The following is a 21399-nucleotide window of genomic DNA, read 5'->3' as shown; positions in this document are numbered from 1 at the left end:
CTCTTGGGATACGAAGCATACTACCAGCAAAAAAGCAGATGGGAGATATTTTGTCAGGTAGCACAGGATAAGGAACAGACACTCCACAGAAGACGGCTCATCTGTGCTAGCCTAGTGTGTGAGACCTCTAAAGGAAGAGTGCTGTTTGCCTCAGGCAATCAGCACACCAGTCACATTTTCCTCTGTGAAATCAGGTAGGTCTTCCTGGTGAAGGAGGCATGGTCTGGATCTTGGGTAGTATACAGAAGACTGCCAGGGGGAGAAGGCAGAGGAAATATCAGAAGCAAAATTCCAGAGGCTCAAGAACAGCTAACTTACCTGTGTAACTCTTCAAGTACATGGTACAATAAGAAAATATTAGGAAACAAAAATGATCACAGCAGGAGTTTAGATTCCAGACACAGGGTGTTAGTACAACTTTAGAGGAAAAAAAAAAAAAAAGTCCTAGTATGTACTAGCCCCTTCTACCTGCCACTTGGACAAATTCTACCATCTTTTGGGTCTCGGCTGTCTCATCTGTAATCGGGTTCATATTGTTGAAGATCAAATAAGTAACTATGTATATGAATAAAGCACTTGGAAGAGCCCCCTGGTCATGTACACAATCTATGAAAAACCTAGTTGGGAGGTGCTCGGCTGACTTCAGCCCTTCCCTCCCCATCACCGCCTCTCCCTCCAATCAGAAATTATTTATCCACGTAGAATGAAGGCTGTATTAGAATAAGGCACCAAAGTCTCCACATATTTGCTCTATAGTCTGCCTCTGGCAATACACACAAATGTCTCTGTTTAACCTATTTAAAAAAAAAAAAGTGCTTTGATTTGGGGCCAGACAATCAAACTACTCTCCTGAGTAGTTTCTATAAGCTTCAGCTAATCAAGAGTATAGGCAGAGCACACTCCCTGGATGCAAACTTCCAAAGTCTGTCTGCTAAGTGGTCTGCAGGGCCAGGATCAGCAAGAGGCTGCTTCCCAGAGACTCCCCTGCGCCCTACACTGCAAGCCTCAGGGCTGACTCCCCTGCACTGCCTTACCCGCCCTCATGCACTTCCCTGTTGCCCAGTTGCCCAGCGGACTTGTCATGATTCACCGTCTCCGTGGGGCTGGATTTGCTAAGATAAGATAATGGCCTTTTATGTGCAGGCACTGTGAATTCCTCTCCACCCCTTGGACGGGAAAGACAATTTAAGTGGAAAGGAATAAATTGCTGGATTTAATACAGTGACCAAACACAAAAGCCTAATAAAAATGTCAGAAGTACATGCTCTAGGATGGCAAGAATTGTGGAAGCACACTGAATGATGTGTGCTGGGCTTTAACAACTACAGTAGGGATACAAAGTGATGACAGTAAACTAGCTGCCTGCATTGCTTCCTATTAATTCAGCTCTTTCAACCTTGTAGCCATTTTGCAACACTCTTGTTTTATTTGCAAGTTAAACAAAATCACACAGGCACGCAAATGTGTCAAAATATTAGGAAACAATGATAAAGATTATAAAAGATACAGAGAAATCTTTTTTTTCCCCCTCGCCTTCCATAAATAGAACAGACACTTGATATCGCAGTGAGTAAACTCTTACTAAAAGCCACCTACGTATCAGTGCATATCTTATATTGATGCAAGACATAAGAGATATTGATTGAACAAGTTTGCTGTTATTGTCTTTAAACATAAACACTATCAAGGGACAACAAATACAAACATATTAAGAGGTTAAATCTTCAAATGCTTTCTGAGGCTCAAGTGTCATGAAAGATGGCTCCGTGGATCCTTTGTATTCCCTGTCCTTTCCCTTCAGCAGATGAGGATGAGTATTTGAGTCTCCAGATCTGTGAATAGGGCTCTACGGTGAAGAGATGGATATGCCCAAGCCCTTAGGGAGTGTACCGCCTAGGGAGGGGATTTTGTGAACAAACTAATATTTACAACATAAATATCAAACAATTTCTATAATCTACTAGACATAGTCAAATACTTTGTTTCCTAGGCTAGAGGTGTGTGAATCAATCATGTCCAAAAGTAACTGAAAAATTCTGCACACTAGAAGACGACTAGTGTTTGGTCTTTCACAGCCCCACAAGGGGAGGGAACCCCCTCACCAGGCAGGATGACAGCACCCTCTGAATGGCAGCTGTCCCAGCTTGTGAGGAAATAAAGCAGTGCCTGGGTAGTGGCAAAGCCAGGTGCGCTTTCAACATTCCAGAAGCAGGACTGGGAAGACAGAGAACTCTGATAAAGGAGAACTCATGCAGCATGTGAAAAAAAAAAAAAAAAAAAGAAGGAAAGAACAAGCAGCTTCTAATGTGTCTCTCTGCATAGTCTGGTTTCCCATTCTGACACTGGGGTGGCGGGGTGGGAGGTGGGGTTTCAGCTAAAAACCAGAAAGCAGTAACACATGATTTTAATAGATGATGGCAAATGTTTGATAATTTTTCCCCTACCAATTCAAGAAGTGTTTGATTTATGAAAAAATATTTAACATCCACTGAACTCTGTGACAGGTGCATTATATCTTCTAATCCTGTCAAGGACTCTCTGACATTGATGTTCTAATTATCTCCATCTTAAAGAAGAGGGTACTGAGTTAGAGAGGTTAAGTAATGTGCTCCCAGTCACACAGCCAGCAAGCTTGAAGCTAGGATTCAAATTCAGGCAGACTGTTGCAAAGCTTACATACACTCATTCAATCAATATTTCTTACGTATCTACTGCTCGCTTCTGCCTTCATGGAACTTTTATTTTAATTGGGAGAGAAAGACAACAAATAAATAAGTAAAAAAAAAAAAAAAAACATGCAATATGATAGTGATGATGCGGCCTAAGGAGAAAAAGAGCAAGAAGTGGGAAGAGAGGGTAAGAGCACTGAGCTCACTTGTGCAGAGGGAAATAAACTGTTACAAAACGTGTTCTATTTTATGCTTTTAATAAAATCCAGAAAATAAGTGTGTTTATAAATACTGGTTAAGATGTAAAGTAAATTATTTTATTAAACCCATTTAATATCTGGCTTTGAAGTAGTTCTGTTTTAGCCATACCCTGGTATTTTCTTTGAAATCCCTCATTACTTAAAAATTGGCAGTCAAACAACATGCTATGGAACTAAGAGAAGGGGCCATAATTTTCAGTAGGGATCAGAGTAAGATCCTATCAGATATATGGAAAAAGATGTCTTAGGAGATCTATGATACTATTAATTCTTTCTTCCTTTTATTCCTGTCTCTAACCCATCATATCTAAGTTGTTTTGTCATTTAGTGCCTGGAGAGAGAGGTTATGGAAAGAAACACTGAACAGATGAAACTTTACTTTGATTCAAAGTCCATCAGCCATCCTCAAGTTGTACCTAAACCACTTTTAAAAACTACTTTTGAAAAGCAGCCATTTCTCAGAAAAGCTACAGATCACTGTTGTTACTTGGATTAACTGGTATAAATGGGGGAAGGATGGGAAGAAGGAGATCTATAGTCAAATAACTTTGAGAAGCGAATTTTTAAATGTTAAACAAATTTATTTATTCCACGATGCCTCAGAGACAAATACACAAGTGTACTTGCAGTCACCACAGGGGATATGACTTTCATTATTTTCTGACACATTGGACCACAGAATACTCTTCTCTTGGATCACTGGGAAGCACACATTAGGAATCACTGTTTTGAAATACACATAAAATAATCAGAATGGAAGTAAATATAAGGCACTAACGTAACATAGGCTTGAGAATTGAAGAAAAGAGCTATATTTATGAAACACCTAAACCTGAATCATCTTATAAGAACATAATGAAAGTAAGGACCTTGCAATAGAAATCACACTCATGATACAGATAGAACATTTATTTGGAAATAACATATTTATCTACAGTTTAAAAGTCTCAGGGTACTCCATTTATAAAAATATACCAGTATCTGGATTTTCTTGTTGTTCTGAACCACTCTCTTCTCTTTAAGTCAACGTACAGTTTCTGAACAAGAGGGAGAATAAGACTGTCCATTTTAAAAACATTGTTACATTTCTAGTTCGTTTTTGCCCCTCTGTCATACATAGTTCAAGTTTTTATCTGAGTACCATCTAGTATCCCATCATAAGACAATAGAAAGATGTCTGATATTTCAGAAAAGAATCAAAAATAATGTTGCTAATAGTTGAGCTTCTCTGTAAGACTGAAAAGAATGAAGAAAAATTACTTCCATACACCCTTAGGTGAAAACTCTTGCCCTGAAATATGATAATTGATATATGTCATGATTTTTCAAGTAATTATTATAACTACAAGTGTTATTCTTGTTCATACAACTTCACTTTTTTAATCACACTATTTGCTGTTGTAATTTCCCGCCTCAACTAAATTCCAGGGGATTACATGGTGGGTGGGGAAAGGAAAAAAGGTATTTCCTTTTATCAAATGTAACTATGTTGCTTTCTCATTCCATCACGTTCCTGTGTAATAACAGAAGAATCCAGGGTGGTCACTTAGAGTACCTGATTAACAACTTTCCTTGAAACTATTAATTAGGTGTGGAATTCCTTCCACTTAAAAACAGGGGAAGAAAACCATACCAACTCAGAAAGTGAGCTCGCCTTTTGGAAAAAGACTCTGGGTTTCAGTTGCCTTCAGGGTATTCAGGTTCTATACCTTCTATTCTCCTCAAAAGTTCCGGGAAATGTCCAGGGTACAACATCTAAGGTGCATTTACTAGGCAGAGTTATAGAAAATGATGGTTCTTACTCTCACACCTGTTACAATCAAAGCTGATAACACAAATATGAACATAACCTGCATCAGCCAACACCTTTGATTTGCCTTATTTGATATTTCACCCATTTCTTTGTGCTACCATTAGTGATGTTTGAGAGGTGGGTGATTATTGAAACTACTTCAACTGCACACCACTTCCCCCATATTGAGGGATTACCAAATATCAGGATAACAACTTAATAATGCATAACCATAAAATCTCCCTTAATCGTTTTTTTTTTTTAACCTAAGCCTTCAAACAATTCAGATTTAATACCAAAGCCGTGCAAAATATAAGCAGGCTGTATTTATCTGGAAAAGAAACTGCCTTTATTTTTTAAATTGCTAATAGGGGAAAGAACAATCTCAAAATCATTCACCCATAATATAATTACCTAATTCCTCGTTTATTACCATGAATAATTTCACCATTATAATTCTTTCAATTCCTGTGAAGAGCTCCCTATACATTATTTGAAATAGAGCTAGAACTGTGTTATATATTTCAATCTCCTTCACATCTCTCCATTATGTTTGAGCATCCCCTAGAGACCAGAAAGCCTGTGCTAAGTTCTGGTGATAAGATGGTGAACACACCAGATATGGTTACTCTCTTAAATGACTTACTGCACACTTTTATAAGCAAAGAAACTCATCTTCAAAAAAGAAATCAAGCACTTCTCAGTATCTGCAGCTCAAGGAGACCAGAAGAGCTACAATGTAACTAGGGTATTTGCTGATCAAGTGTTCTCTTCACAACACACCATATTGCATTCCAAGTTGAAGCTATTGTTAATATTTTTCAGGCTTAATTTCCATCAAGCATTCAGTTGGAAAGTATTGATTAAGCAACCTATACTAGACTAGATCCTATATGTAAAACAAAGACAAACACGAGACAAGGTTCTCTGTTAACACACACATTATGTTTAAAGAATAATACGTAACCACACATTATAGGACACAAAAAATAACCATTGTTTTAAAAATAAAAACAAAAAGAAAAATAACATAAAATACATAGCATTTACCCTATGTCAAACATCATACTAAGCCTTGTTTATTTAGTGAATAATTTACTGCATACAGCACTTTCATAAGAAAAATTCTATTATCTTCCCTTTATTTACACAGGGGGAAACTGAGGCACGGGGAAGGTAATTGAATGACATTCTCAAGGCTACACATTAAGTGATTCACTCACTCCTACACAGTGAACAGTCTAAACTCATAACCACAACCTTATAATCAATGATCACTGGGATGTAACTTACTGAAGCAGTTGAGAAGGGTTTCATAAAGGAAGTAAGGCTTATTATATGAACAGGCAAATTATGCTACTATAAACTGGAGGCAAGAATGGAGGCCAGAATTGTGCTGAGAACTTCCAGAAAGTAACCACAAAATCTGCTTGCCCGGGATACAGTGTGCATGCTATGATAGGAAGGATGAAGTTAAAGCAGTAATATAAAACTAAATTACAATTGGTCTTGAGAAGCAGACAAGATAGTTTTATGCAAAAGGGAAGTTAATTTTAACTCACCTAATCCCTGTGGAGTAGGATACAGAGTATTTCTAGGCATCCCATCTCCCAATCTCATTATTTGCAATGGTTCCAACAAAATAACTATCAAATATATTTGTTACAGCATAATCATTTGTATTTAAAGCAGTCATTCCTATTTTTTAGGAAGCAAACTTGGAGACTTTACCTGCAATAAATCCCAAGATCTTTCTTTTTATTTACTCGGCAGGGATTCCAAATAACTGATGTATAAACCTTAACACTGACTTTCTCAATATAAAAGCTTATCAATTGTTTTTAGCATAAAAGCAATATAATTATCTATATTAAGTAAAATGTCCTAAAACTTCCTTAAATTCATACTCTTCAAGCATTTTGAACATTCATAAAATTGTTGTTTCTCTAACTCTCACTTATAGCTATCGCCACTTCACACACACACACACAAGCACACAGCTCCTGATTGGCTTGGAATAGCTATCAGTCTAATGAACTATATCATTTAGAATATACTAGCTACCCAGTATGTTAAATAACCAAAATGTGTTACTCTCCCTTTCTCTCTCATAATTTTTAACTTCTGAACATTTTGTGTCTTGCAACTACCTAAAGGTGAAGGAAATAAAGTTTAAGCAATATTCCTACTTATTGTTTTAGTTACTTGACTCTGGGTGGAGAAGGAGCTTTGAAAAGAAAATGATCAATGTGAAATAGAAAAAAGGAAAAGGAAAATTTAGGAGAAAAGCTGAAATTTGATAGAAGGAGAACATATAACATTGTAGAAAGTGCTCATACAATGTTCAGCTGTACTTTGTGAATGAGAATGTAATTCTTGGTTCAAACAGAGCTTTCTATTAAGAGATTTTTAATAACATTCAGTCCTCCTTGCACTCTTCTACCATGAATAATACAGAAAGCAGGTTCTATCCTGAGGTATCTGAATTTAAACTTTTAAAAGAGGAATAAACATGTTTAGTTTCAGTAAGAATAAAAATAGCATCCCTAGAAGAACTACACTCTAACAGGACATTCATTTCTGAAAAATAAAAGTAAGGTTTTACTTCAACAGCAAATAACTGTAAATATTTTTTCAAGTTTCATATATTTGCATATGTAGTTGCATATCCAGATAAAATGAAAAGAATTAAGATATAAATTCTAATAATATTTTTAGAAAAAATACAGTGAGTGAGCGAGCAGCTGCCCTTGGCAGTACATATTTTCCAAATGTTATCAATTTGCCTCAAACCATTCCTTTTAGGTAACTGTTTTTTTTAAATAAAAGATCAGAAATAAATTAAGACACTTGATAACATCTAATCTTTTAATAACTAATGAAGTGCATCTAAATTTTCTTATTATTGGTGTCAATCGTCCTGTCTACACACAAACTTTTTTATTATGAATATAATAAAAAGGGACCTTTCCCCACATAATTTGCTTGCCTGTGATTACATATTTTGACCCCAATTCTTAGAACAATGTAACTACAGCAGTGGTTTAAAAGATGTAAAAATATGTATTAGTATGCTAAACGTATTTAAACTTCTTACAAAAAACAAATGAGCAGTTTCAAATGTTTTGCAGTAGAATGTACAGACTGTCAATTAAATAATATTTAAATGTTAAAAGTTGACACAAAAATAAAATGTTTAATGAAGATGTATTTTTAATATATTAGTCTAGAAACCTTTTAAATAAGCACACCAGATTTAAGATGTAATTTAAATTAATATTTTAGAAAAAAGGGGTCAAGGTTAAACTGTTTGTCTTCCTTAAAAAGTTCATAATGTCTTTTGTGTCCCTACTTACAAAAAGAAATCTCAATGAAACTTGGATATTAAAACCTCCCAGGAAACCAACAATAAAAGCTGCTAAGAATTTCACAAGTTTTTTTTTTCCTTAGGTGTTAATTAAATGATCATTTAACACTGCAATGTAAACACAACATTTTCATCTCCTGACAGCACAGCCTATTATAAATCCGGGGTAATAAAAGTCTTGGTGTTAACGCTCTGAACCAAGTTCCCACCACACTCTAAGATGCCTTGTCGTGTCTAAGGTTAAGCATCTAGACACAAAACAAAGCTTGCGCCTACTCGACTTCCAGTCCAATTTTCCCATCGCCCAGTGACCTAGGTAACACTTTGAGCAATAAAGAATAAATTTAATTTCTCCAGCATTTTGTGAGGATTAGGAACAATTGTTGGCTTGCAATGACTTTTTATCCTTGGATTCTTTTTCCTCCAGAGCATTCCTCCGGTCCTAAAAGAGAATTCTGATGGTTTAAGACATAGAACAAACAGAACTTTAAATTAGGCTTTTTTCAATCAATTGGAACTGTTGGAGGGGAAGCAATCAACCTTTCTCTGTGCTGTTCTCGGCTATTCACATACTTCAAGCTTTAATCTTTGACTAGTAGAAGAAACCTATCATGACGAGGCAAAGCTATCTTTTCCCATTCTGTTTCCAGACGTATTTATTTCTCTTTTCTTTAAGATTTTTTTTTTAAACACTTAAATCAAGTTGCCATACTTAGCTGTACACATTCATTTGAGGGAGATTTCGAGAGGCGCAGATGTTCTCTTAATAACATTTCACACAGCCATGTCGTACCCTACACCACGGGTGTTGTTACCAACAGGCCTTTTTACTTTTCATTGCTTCCTTCCCTAGAATTCAGTTTTTAAGGAAAAACAAAAAAACAAAAACGAAAACCACTTCTACCCCAAAGTTTCTTACATAGATCACAATTTATCAAATATTTATCATGATATTTCAACTTTCTACAGAGAATTCAGTGATAGCAATTAACTTGGTTAGGGGTAACAGGTAATAAAGAGGATCTATACCACATTGCCTCTGCTTGCAAAGCCTATGTACATGTGAAAAGTATTAGAGTTACAATAAAAACAAAACAAAAATAGCTTCTGGCTCAGATCTATTTCATTATCAAATATTGTTTAAATCCAAAGTGCTAAACGATTTGCAATTTGCACTGCATTTTGACATATGTTTAATCTAAAAATGCTCTTAAAATCACATATGCAGTTTATGTAAAGATGACAGAATGTTCATATTTGCATATTACAAGATCAATGGGTTAATTATCTTAGATAGTTTTAAAGACTGAAGTTTTAATTAGCAATAAAAATGTTCTTCAGCAAAATATGCAAATGTTCTTGATAACTTTTAGAATAGTTAACCTGTGGTTTAAGGAATTTACGCAGTTTTTCGAGCTAATCCATATATTTCCTTCATTTATTTAGGAAAAAACATCATTAAAACAGCCACCCAAATACGTACACTAACATAGTTTCTGAGTCACAGTCTCTGTCTCTATAGCTAATTCATTTTAGATAGGAATTTTAAAACTACATGAATCATCAACTGGGAGAGGGTAAGTGATCTCAGTAAGAACATTCTGGCCTTAATGTACCTTATGTGGCCAAGTAAGGAGAAACAAAATGATGCAACTGCACATTTTATGTTAATTTGTAGTGGTAAAAAAATTAATGTGGCTATGCTTACGTGCACGTTATTACACCGAGAATAATTGCAAGGCAGAGGTGAAACAGAACAAGGAAATTTGCTGACTATGGGCAAGTTGCAAAGACATCTGTGTGACTATGCTTTTCATACCACTTTGTAAGGATAAGATAATAACCACACAATACAGTTTCCATCATACTGGAAAGATGGCAATGTTCTTCTGAATATAGAATCTATAGTATGACTTGAAATATCCCCAGGAGGAAAATATGGGAAAATATGATCACTCCCATTTTAAAGATAAGGAAACTTGATTCAAGAGGTGTCACCTGATTTCCAAAAGTGGCAGAGCTGCTAATTAATATCAGAGAAGGTATTTAAACACTAGTGCTTTATGTCCCCTCTCTTATGCTATAAAGTAATTGATCTCAGTGTCTTAAAACATAACGTAAATACATTAAAATTAGCTAAAGAGAACTAAAATCCTATGGGCACTTATTCTTAGAATTATTTATGTAAACTTCAGTCACCAAATTATAACCTTGAGACTGCAGTGGCGATTTTATGATTTATCACCAAATTCAACATGGTCCTCTGGTGATGTGTATTGGAAAATGTCTTTTTGTCATGAAAACCATAAGCTTAAATTCAGGGGTCAGCAAACACAATCACTCTCTAGGAGCTAAGTTTCAATTTACATATTACAGGTCAGATGTTAGCAAGGGCGGGGACCCACAAATACCACATACCAGCATTTATCACAGTCTTCTCCAAATTCAAACAGGCCTACTATGAATACTTGTTGGTGGAGATAAAAACATTAACATTTGCAAAAGCAACCATTCAAACACATACACTTGCAGGGGAAAGTATACTTGATGAATTAATGATGCTATAGATTTCACACTCAGAGAGTATATTTTGTGGGTGGGCAGCAGCAGAAACCTACCAACTTCTGACTTTCTTCAGCAACAAACCTTCTACTTGTGATCTCTTTCAAATAAAACTATCAACATGGGGACCGGCAAAAATCTCAAGTAAGATGTTAATCTTCCTTGCATTTAGAACTTCTAAATCATAGGAACACATGTGGATTTTGAAACAAAACCAAAAGTGAGTCCCACTTAATGTCTCACTTCTTCATGCCAAGTGGTAATGGCTAATCTCTGTATATCAAGTCCTTTGTCTACCTACCTAAAAACAAACCTTTGGTCATGAAACCGTAATCTTTTTAAATTAAATGGTCCTCCTTATCTCTATTCTTTAAGTGGCAAGAACAGAACCCCTTGGAACCAATAATAATAAGTCATTAATAAGTTACTGAACAAAGAACGGGGCTTGGCGTTCTAATCACCGACAGTGAAGGAGTCTCTAAGTTTTCGCTCACTTATGGGTTCCTGGTTTTCAAAGTCAATCTTTCCCCTTAGCAAAGTATCAGTATCAACAGCACAGAGAGTGTAGCCTTGCACTGAATGGTAACACAGTCACAGCACATCTGAAGAACTTTCTCCTCTGCACACCCACCCCTTCAGCAGCCTCAGCAATGGAGAGCAGCGGTAGCTATCATGGCAGCTCCCTAGATGAGTAATGATGTGGATCCGGCAGGACAACGGTAACCGTGGCAACTGTAACCTGCAATTCCCGCACAACCACTGTTGGATTTATTGTGGCAGGGGCCAAACAGGCCAAGACTAAAACGAAGCAGGAAACTATGCACCTGATACCTCTAGGAGCCCACACTTGAATCAGAGCAGGCAGAAATTAATTCAAGAGGAATTTTGACATGAGCTCCACCATTGTACTCTGCATTCATCCCTGATACACAAATCCTATGAGACTAACTTACATAGTTTTATGGAAATGTAATATTATATTAAGTTAACGAATATTCTGCTTAAGTTGAAAAATAGATTATTTTTATTTTGTGGTGTCTACCAAAACCCTCTAAGGTTTAGGGGACTAAACATTTAATTAGCCAAGTTACCCTTTAAGTTTCATTTGGCTCTCTATTATTCATAATGACTTCCCAGCGTTAACTGTTTGCTCTCTGTCCTGAACCCGGCAGAGATTTAATTCAATACATCAAACACTTACTGAGAGGTTTCTAAAGGTCAAGCCTAATACTAGACCATGGGGACATAAAAACACAAAACAAAACAAACATGTTTTCATAATAAATGTATGTCAGCATTTATACACATAAGCATAGAAAAAGAAAACTAGGTTAATAATAAGTGACAAGTTTACTAGTGATTGTGTCTGGATAGTGGGATAATGAATAACTTCCACTTCCTCTTTTCAATTTTTCTGGATCCAAACCTTTTTAATATGAGGTTATGTTACTTTTGTAATTATTAAAAACCAAAACAAAACACTAAAGCTCCTTCTATGGGACAAGAAAGAAGGAGAATAAAGACACGCTCACTGTATATTTGTTAAACTTCACAAATGAATTTTTACAATAAAACAAAAATTTTTCTTCTAAAAAAAAAGGAGGGGGGCCGATTATTATTATCAGAAATAATTTTGAGCATCTGAGATCCTATCTGATAAGGAACTGTGACCAGACCAATCAGATTAAGCGGTCAAAACCTATTTATCTCAGGTAAGTAGTCAGTAGGCCATAAAAAGAGTCCTTGAGTTTAAAAATACTATTTATAATGTTAGATAATTTAAAGCCTCCAAAGCTCACTGGGGAATAATAAACGCCACTTGTGAACCAGAAATAAAAAAGGTTTTATTCAAAGAAGTAGAGAAAATGGATCATTGGGGCTCATGCATTTAATTTCATTTGTTAGTTTTGTTTTATTTCAGTAGATACAAGTGAAAAATGAGTTTCTGCTACATGCCTTGGATACTTAAGCTTATGTTAGAAGTCTGGGTAAATATAATGATACTCAAAGAAATAAACTGAAAACCACAAAACAAATATTTATAACCAAATGCTCGACCACAGTAGTACCAATGAAATTCCTCTCTAATGAGGCCGGATTAGTAGCTGCAAACTCAAGTTGAAACCTGTGAATCACTCACTGGTAAATCACCTTTAAGGTTACATTTATCAGGAAGATTTGTTTATGCTACTCATATATATAATTGCCACTCATGAATTTCAATCAATCACAATCGCCCATTTCAAAAGTAACTAAAATCTCAGTTAATCAGCTCCAGATTGTCCCCCCAAATTATTTTCTCCACTCTTAAATTGATGATAAAAGTGCAATGTCGGTTTTGGAGGAGGAGCATAACAGAGAAGGGCACATCTACGTAAGTTAAAGAAACTGTGTGCTGTCTCTTCTAACCGCCAACCTATGGCCCTTCACTTTCCCTCTACTTACACTTTCCATCTGTCAACAAGTGCTTGTAATTTTATTACACTGTCCTGTAGTTTATGCAGAGTTGGTATTATTTTACAGAGTTCTGTTAATGGACTGGATAAATGGTAATGCTATTTAAACTAGTCTCCTGCTCCAACAAACACAGCTGCAACTGTACTACTATTTCTGAGCAAACATCTTGACCTGAACATGTAGTGCTCTCTCAACCCGTCCAAAGAGAAATTGGAGCAGACAGCAAAGGAAAAGCATATTTGGCCGCTAGCAGCAACCAACCGTGTCGAATCATAATTCATATACAGTGTACCCTCTTTTTCCTTTATATTGCATTTAGAGTCCAAAAAAAGCATGTGTGCTTCTTCACCTGGCATCTCATTTTCAGCCAAGACTCAAACGGTGATTATTCGTTAAAAAGTGTGAAGAAAACCTGTATAATGGCCTGTATATCAGACTAGCTTTAATCTAAGTAAATAATGATAAAAATCAGACATCAGTAGTATGAGTTCCCCATTAACTAATAATAAAAGAATTAAATAGGGGTAAAAGTATTAATTCAATAAGTTAGAAAAAAAAATAGAGATACTAATGAGAATTAGGCAACTACTGATAAAGAGAAAAGAAATTAAAAATTTGTTTCTTTCATGCATTCTAGATGTGTCTGTTCTTTAGTACATTCTCTAGCAGGCCAATTATGGATTGCTTAATTTGTATATGCAAAAACCAGCCAAAACCTTCCCCATCCCAACATATTTTCTCTATTTTTTATCAGAAGTCCTGTATCCTTTGTTCTGTCACTTATCCTTCTTGTGAAAGAAAGAGTCATTTTTCAATGCACATTTTATACGGCATTTTTGTTTGTAGATTTGTGCACATTTTTCCATCTGTTAGAACACTTGTTTCGGATGAACTACTAGGCACCTGTACCTCATGAAGAAAATCTGAACTTGAATCCTCCCTCTTGGAAATTACACTGCCCAGGCAGTCAGGCTCACACGCTTTTGTTCTCTTATTTATTAAAGACATTTAATGGTGGTCATTTAACCCAATTAATGATCATGGTCATTAAAAAGTGGTCACTTGTGCTTATAACTTATCCTCTCAAGAGAAGTATCACTGGTAACAATTCACTAAATCTAATTCAGTTCAACAACTCAAAAGAAGATTCTGGACATGAGGATGCAGAAAAAAATTACATCACTATATTTCCACATGTATTTAGTGCTTATGTCAGGTGTTAAATACTAAACATTAAGCCATCAATCTGTAACTTCGGGAATATCAACACTAGCCCTAAGAAATAAAACTTTATCTTCCAAAACTATCCAGAGAAAATCATCTGAACCAAACAGGTACATCATAACTCTAAATGCATGATCTGCCTGCCTATTTTCCCACTTTCAACGTGCTTTTAATTAACTAGAAAATATTGCCTGAGAGTTTTATGGGTTCTGTTCCTTTAACTTACTTCTTGAAGATACCAGTTCTCTTTTCACACAATGGTTTCCTAAAGTTATAAAATCACAACAAAATATAAGAGAAAATCCCTCGGTTCACTATGTGATATTGTCAAAGAGGAAAAAATGTTCAACAGAATATAATTTGCTTATAGAGAATTCTGCATTGGATCACACTACCTGAAGTCTCCTAAGAAAATTAATCCAAGTACTTCTAGACTAAAAATCACAAATTCCTGTTGCTCAGAGAGAGTGTAGAAGCTAATTTTCCCCTCTTAAGCTTAATGCTTTAATTGTAGATAACAGCCATTCATTTAAACTGTATTTTCAATAGCTACACAGAAAAAGGAAAATTTCCATTTGGACACTATTAAGAAGGTAGTAGTTTTATATGCCTCACTGTACACCAGCCTTGAAATCAATTCTTTAATCCCCTCAATCACAAAAACTGAAAGCAGAAAGTAGAATGACTCTTAAAACCATCTTTGTGGCCCTTCTTGGAAACTAAACAGAAATATTTAAATATAAGTATCTATATCTATATCTATCTATCTATATATATATATGTAATTTTTATAATAGCCTAGATCCTATTTCCTTGGTCAAAACAGTCCCCACAGAATTCTTATTTAAAAGTCAATCTTCAGGTTTCTTTCTTTCTTTCTTTCTTTCTTTCTTTCTTTCTTCTTCTTCTTCTCCCCCCCCCCTTTTTTTTTTAATTTTAATTTACTTAAATTGAGCCAGTTAAGCAGTAGGGAACACAAGGAGAAATCCTGCCAGGTGACATTGGCTGTCCTTACAGGAACAGTACCAGGAAGGTCAAACTCTAGATGGGGTACATTAGCTGGCTGCACATTTGCCTACTGGGACAGTTCTCTCTACAGTGAGCTAAAGCATCAGCAGGACTCTACAGAGATCCTGGCTACAATGCAGGGAGGTCTCTGAGAGGACAATCCTCCTACTTCTGGAATTGATAACAGCAATATTGAATTAACAGGCTATGACGAAGCCAAATTCAGAAAAAAGCAATATGCTCACCTTCCCTACAAACACAAACCTATGGGACATCCGCACCATCCTGGTGGAAGACTTGCTGAGCAGTTTATTCTGTATATCCCAAGAGTTTTGTCACAATGTCACAACGGATGTCAATAATCACTGTTACTTATTTTTCCAACACTTTGTAGCTTATCTCCCATCTGCTCAAAATCACTTATATGGCTGAAAATCTCATTTTAAAAGCTTTCAAAAATGTGTTTTCACTATTACATATTAGGTCAGGGAACAAGCATTCCAGGGAGGAAAAACTGATTCTGCCTAAAACTCACATTATGTGCCTTCCAGGGAAGTACTTCCGTTGTTAACAGTCTATGACATATTTGTTATGAAACCTTTACAGTCATTCCTATTTCAGAGTTTGGAATTCTGGCTTTAAAGGGAATATTTAAGAGTAAATTTACAACCCTCTTTAAATACCTTATAATAATATTTCCAGACTAATAAACACTACTCCAGTATAGAAACAATGTCAAGAAAGCTGACATGAAGAACCCTAACTTTACAAGAAAACACTGCCAACTTCCTCTGAAGAGGAAGTACAGGGGCAGTTTTCCTCTTCAGAACTTAATCAAAAGTTTCCGTAAAGAAGTAAGGTAAATCTCATCATCACATAACTGAGAAAGAAGAATACAATTATAATGACTCATACATAAACCACTAAATGCTAATCAAATAAAACAACTGGAACCACTGGAAAACAAATCATAAATTTCCACAAGAAAAAGAAGAAAAAAAAAAAAGGCAAACTTTTAACCCATTAATCTATCGGTGAATAGATTCCAGGAAAGCACAAGGAAACAGATCCAAAATACATTTAATAAAATACAAGGTACTACCCAAAGCAACAATAACTATTTCTGTCTACTTACAGTCTGTACAGCTTCGAAGTCCCAAGAAACAGCAACTCAGGAAACAGCTGAAGGTGATTTCTGTTTAAACGCCTTTGGAGAAAAACAAAAACAAGGCGTACGTTACACAGAAAATACCCAACAATGAGTCTGGGATTTGGTTGTGTCGTGCCTCATCCTGTATTTCGGAAAAGAAAGAAATGACATTCAAAAGAATTCGAGCATTGCAAATCGAAAGTTGGTTACACCTTTTGTTACCTGACTCTTTAAAGCCAATTTCCATGACGCTTACTCAGATGATTCCCCGGGCCTAAACCCTAACCTCACGTCCTGTGCAACGTCAGTCATCCAGAACATACACAATGAAAAAGGATGTCTTAGACTCTGATGTATAGGTTGGGTGAGTGCTGCATACAGCTCAAATGCCACAGTAAACAGTGTCCTAAAATAATTCACGTGCTGTCCCAGATGACCTAAATTTTCAGCCAAGGCATTGTGAGGAAATGGAAATTCCAATTTCGTGAGCATCTTGCTTAGTTGTGGGGGAAAAAAAAAATGTGAGAAAGTGTCAGCACGATTTGTCCCTATGGGCAAAAGCAGAGGAAAACTGCAAACTTCCAACTTAAACCTACAGTTCTTGACCCCTCACTTGAAAATAAGTCTGGGTTATAACCAATCATGGGGGCTAAGAATGTTTAGATAATGCTATTTTAAATGTTTACATGTTATGAAGCTAAATTTAGAATTTAGGGGAAAAATGTGTTTGCAAGCCCAACTCAATTAAACTGTGATTCCAGGTAACTGAGTTCTTCTGGAGTGGGCATGCTTGTTTAACAGTAGGTAGGTTTTGGCACTGATGTACTCATCTCCCAATCCCATTCACTATAAGTGGACAATTTAACATTTCAGTAAAAATAAATCTACCTCTTTGCTTTTCCCAAATTTGAATAAAATAATGACAAGCTGATGCAAAAAATGTTCACTTAAATGATTTACAAGTTGCTATAGCTGCAAATGAGAGTAATAACGTCCAAAAAACGAAAGTCACATTGAAGAAACTGGAGTCCTAAGTAGCAATGTTAGGAGAACAGGAAAAGAAGGCATATCAATCTTGACATACAAAAATGGTCATGAGGTAGAAGCAAAATTATACTTATTTAACCTGCAGACAGCAGAAATGGCACTAGTGATCATAACTCTTAAGAAAGCAGGTGAGAAGGGAGACTCTTTCTAAGAATTAGAGAATTTCCAAGGATTAGAAAAAATGGAATGCCTTGTCTTAGGAAACTCTCAACTCTTTATTCCAAGCAGAGGCCATGCGTTTTGTTTGTTTCGGTTTGTTTTGTTTTGTTTTTCCTGCAAAGGATATTAAAAAAAAAAAAAAAAATCCTGCAATAGATGAGAAATTGCACCAGGTGAACTCCAGAACTTACTCCAACTCCAAAATGCCATGAGGCAACGATGAAAACCATAACTTTTGTTACATTAACTCCTATTATAAAGAAGCTGATCATCTACAGAAACATTCTCAACACTTAATAAAATGCACACTCATAAAAAAGTATGCCAAGACAATTAGGGGGAAAATAGTAAAATCAGTGGTGAAAGGGCAGAATTTCTTCCCACTTACACTAATTTTTTATAAATAAAGCATATAATAAGGTTAAATTTAAATTGAAACCAAAAACTATTACTCATTTATTTTTCTCTGCTGGGCATGGAGAAAGGAAGAAGTACTTTTGACAAAATGGTACTTCCAGAACCTAATTATGTAATTTTGATTAAGTGCAACTTAATTATGACCTTGTTATATTTTTTCTCTCAAAAAATAAACCACAAATATTCACAATAGCAGCAACTAGAATTTTTCCAGGGAAGCAACTACTCTTGTAAAGCCTTCCATTATTCAAAGAGCCAATCTCAATTTTTTAAATGGCCTACACGGGCTATCATAGTCTCATTCAAACCACTGGACTAACAAATATTCTCCAAGATTCTCCAGCCACAACCAGTGTGCTCCTTCAAGCTCCTAGTTTCTGCTGTTTGGGGAGCTTTCCTTTCTCAATGGTACTATCTTATATCTTACGTGAAGCTTCCCTAATTCCCCTACACTGAGGTAGTTCCTCCCTTGGCTTCATCTTTATACCCCCATAGAATTCGATAAATAAGAGTCCTAAACGTTGTATTGTATTTATTCACATACTCAACTGTTTCCCCATACACTGTAAGCTCTTCAAGTATAAAGACCACATTCTTGTCTCCCCTTCCTTCTTCTCTGGCACTCAGTGAGTTCTTAGGAAATGCTAAATGAGAACATACTTCTCTTTTTGCATTTTGATATATTTCGGCAAAACGCTACCATATGCATTTGATATTCAGCCAGCTTTCCTCTGGGTTGCTTTCTGAGGTTCCTGCCTTAGTTTTTATGCCACTCTCTAGCTAACCAAAGCCCTGCCACCAAACTTGCTTTCACATTCCCTATACAACAATTACTCCCTCTCCCTCCCATCAACCTCCCTCTGTCTGCTATCCTCAACATTATCTAGAAGTTGGAAGGAATGCAGTATGTTTCAACAAATTCAGAGATCCTGGGAAAGTAGACAGTTCAGACTGGGTACAAGCAGTGTCTTCTTAATTATTCCTTTCATATTCCCAGCCATTCTTAATTCACTCTAAGACAAATAGCCAACGTACACTAAGCTTACTACGTGATGATCACTGTTCTGAGAGGTTTGCATGAATTATCTCTTTCATCTCTTTCATTCTTCAGAACCAACCCCAACAGTAGGTACTGTTGTTACTGCCAACCAGAGAGTGGTACACAGCTCATAGAAAGTAGAGCTAAACCCTGAACTCAGGGAGGGTGATTCGAGAACATACCATCTGAACCACTTCTATAAAAGAGACACAAGGCTAAACATTTCTAAACATTAACTCAAAATAACATAATATTGAAATTCTACCTCTCATCAATCTCTCCTTGGGAAAAACATAGCTTTATGGAGTCTATTTCTTTAATATTTAATTCTAATTCTAATTCTTTAATATTTAATAAAACACTTGAAAATAAAACATTTTTAAATGAACGTGATATTTAGCTCACAGTTTTAAAGATCCATTTAAAAAATGCCTGAAGTTTGAGAGAAAAATGAAAATATGTATAAAATTGTTTTCTCTGAATTCAAGTAGTTTATCATTGTTTCATAAAAATTATTGTGAATGATCTTAACATTTTCTAAACCAAACAAGAGCATAAGACAGGGCAGCATACTAGAAGGGCAGGTAGTAAGTGATGTGATAATATACATGGAAAAAAAGTACGAAGATTTTTCCCTATAAGAAAATATCAGTACACTTGGGATTCCTGTTCTTCTTTCTTCCATCAGTGCTAAGAATAAATGGAAATACAAATATTAAAAGTCAAAACTCTCCCAAAATATTCAATGAAGGAAAAATTTCAAAGCAGGGATTTCTTGTAAAATGACCAGAAATTAAATTCTTCAAGAGAATTTTTTTTTTAATCCAGAGTTACTTTCAAGAACACTAAGGTGCATAATAATTTCTAAACAAGGCTGAAGAATAAGCAACCTTGCTAGCACCTTCGAATGACAGAGAATACTTCCGAGTAGTTTGAAGAGGATAGTGCTGTAATAATCCTCATGTAAATGAGTTAAAGAAGCGAAATCTGATGGTCCCCAAACAGAAAACTGCACGTAGTGAACTAAACGTATCTCTGGGGAGGATTTCTAGGAGCCAGACTAAACTGGTTCCAGTAAGGTGACCAGGTGGGTCAGTTACCTACTGTTCAGAGCAAGGACACTCAACTGTGTCGAAGGAAAGACAGAGTCACACGCAGCCCTCAAGCCATCACCAGCTAGAAGGAATCTGCCCACAAGATAATCAGAGCTAACCGAGATCCTCTGGGTGGTAATTCAAGACTTCAGAAAGGGGTGTAAAGTGTGTCTCAAAAGCATGTTTTCTTAAGGCAAAGATGACAGAGATCCTGATAACTGTTTCCTCTGTGCTACAGCTCTTTGAGTGTGACCTTCAGTGGGGTGAAGAAGCTTTCTGGGTCACACAAAACACCACTGTCCTCTGAAACACTGGTTCTTAACAACCTCAATTTGAAAGGCAGCCTGAGCATTATGGACAAGCATTGCTTCAAATGATCTGTCAGCAGCTCCTATGGCTTGTCCATTGGTAGAAGAGACAGTCTCTTATTTTTTCAACTTTTACCTTAATTCACAGAATATGTGCAGCCTTTATCCCAATTCCAAATATAAAATGGAAACAATTGTTCCTGTTGTTGTGAATGTAAAGGATTTTAGCCATGCGCTCAGTCTGTAATAAGTGTTCACTTAAGTGCTGCCTTCATGAGCTTATCATGTACAATCTCCTATATGTCAGACAAAAATGTCTTCTTTTCAGGCAAAACTTCTACTTGTTTTTTAAAATGTTTTTATTCTAACATTTTTAAGGCAGAGATTCTAACAGGTATGTATTATTTAGATGGATAAATCAAACATTATTAAAATCAAACGTATTAGTAATTAGTTTCCTCTTCACTCCCCTTACTTCTTGGCCTTTCTCTACATCTTCAGAGCAATTATGAGAAATACTCTGAAACAAAACTTTGAAGAATTTTTGTACATTCTTCACATCTTTTCTATTGCCATATGCCACAATAAGAAAATCCGAATGAAAACAATATAGTATGGATGTACGAAAGTAAAATTTATTATGTACACATTTTATTAGCTCAAGAAGATATAATAATGCCTAAACTGAGCTTTTGAAAAATAGGAGAGATGTTGAAATGCATAGTAATAGTTCTTTAAATGCCAACCATGTGACAAGTATTTTGTGAAACTGTATGTACATTATCTCACAGAAACCATGGATTGCTAAGATGACAGATAATTTTTTTTATAAATATTTTCATAAAG

General features: G+C 35.8%; 1 protein-coding gene across 4 annotated transcripts in view; it reads right to left on the bottom strand.

Moving 5' to 3' along the window:
• SLIT2 (slit guidance ligand 2) overlaps nucleotides 1–21399 on the bottom strand; it is a 357128-nt gene that overhangs the window by 325028 nt on the left and 10701 nt on the right. For all 4 annotated transcript variants that reach the window (XM_032333963.1, XM_032333966.1, XM_032333964.1 and 1 more), the window contains exon 4: nucleotides 16475–16546. In XM_032333963.1, the coding sequence (XP_032189854.1) occupies nucleotides 16475–16546 (72 nt within the window). The remainder of the gene's footprint in view (nucleotides 1–16474; nucleotides 16547–21399) is intronic.

Source organism: Mustela erminea, chromosome 2, assembly GCF_009829155.1.
Source record: "Mustela erminea isolate mMusErm1 chromosome 2, mMusErm1.Pri, whole genome shotgun sequence".
NCBI lineage: Eukaryota > Metazoa > Chordata > Mammalia > Carnivora > Mustelidae > Mustela > Mustela erminea.
Note: the sequence above shows the minus strand (reverse complement) of the source record. Positions and strands in the feature narration are given on the sequence as shown.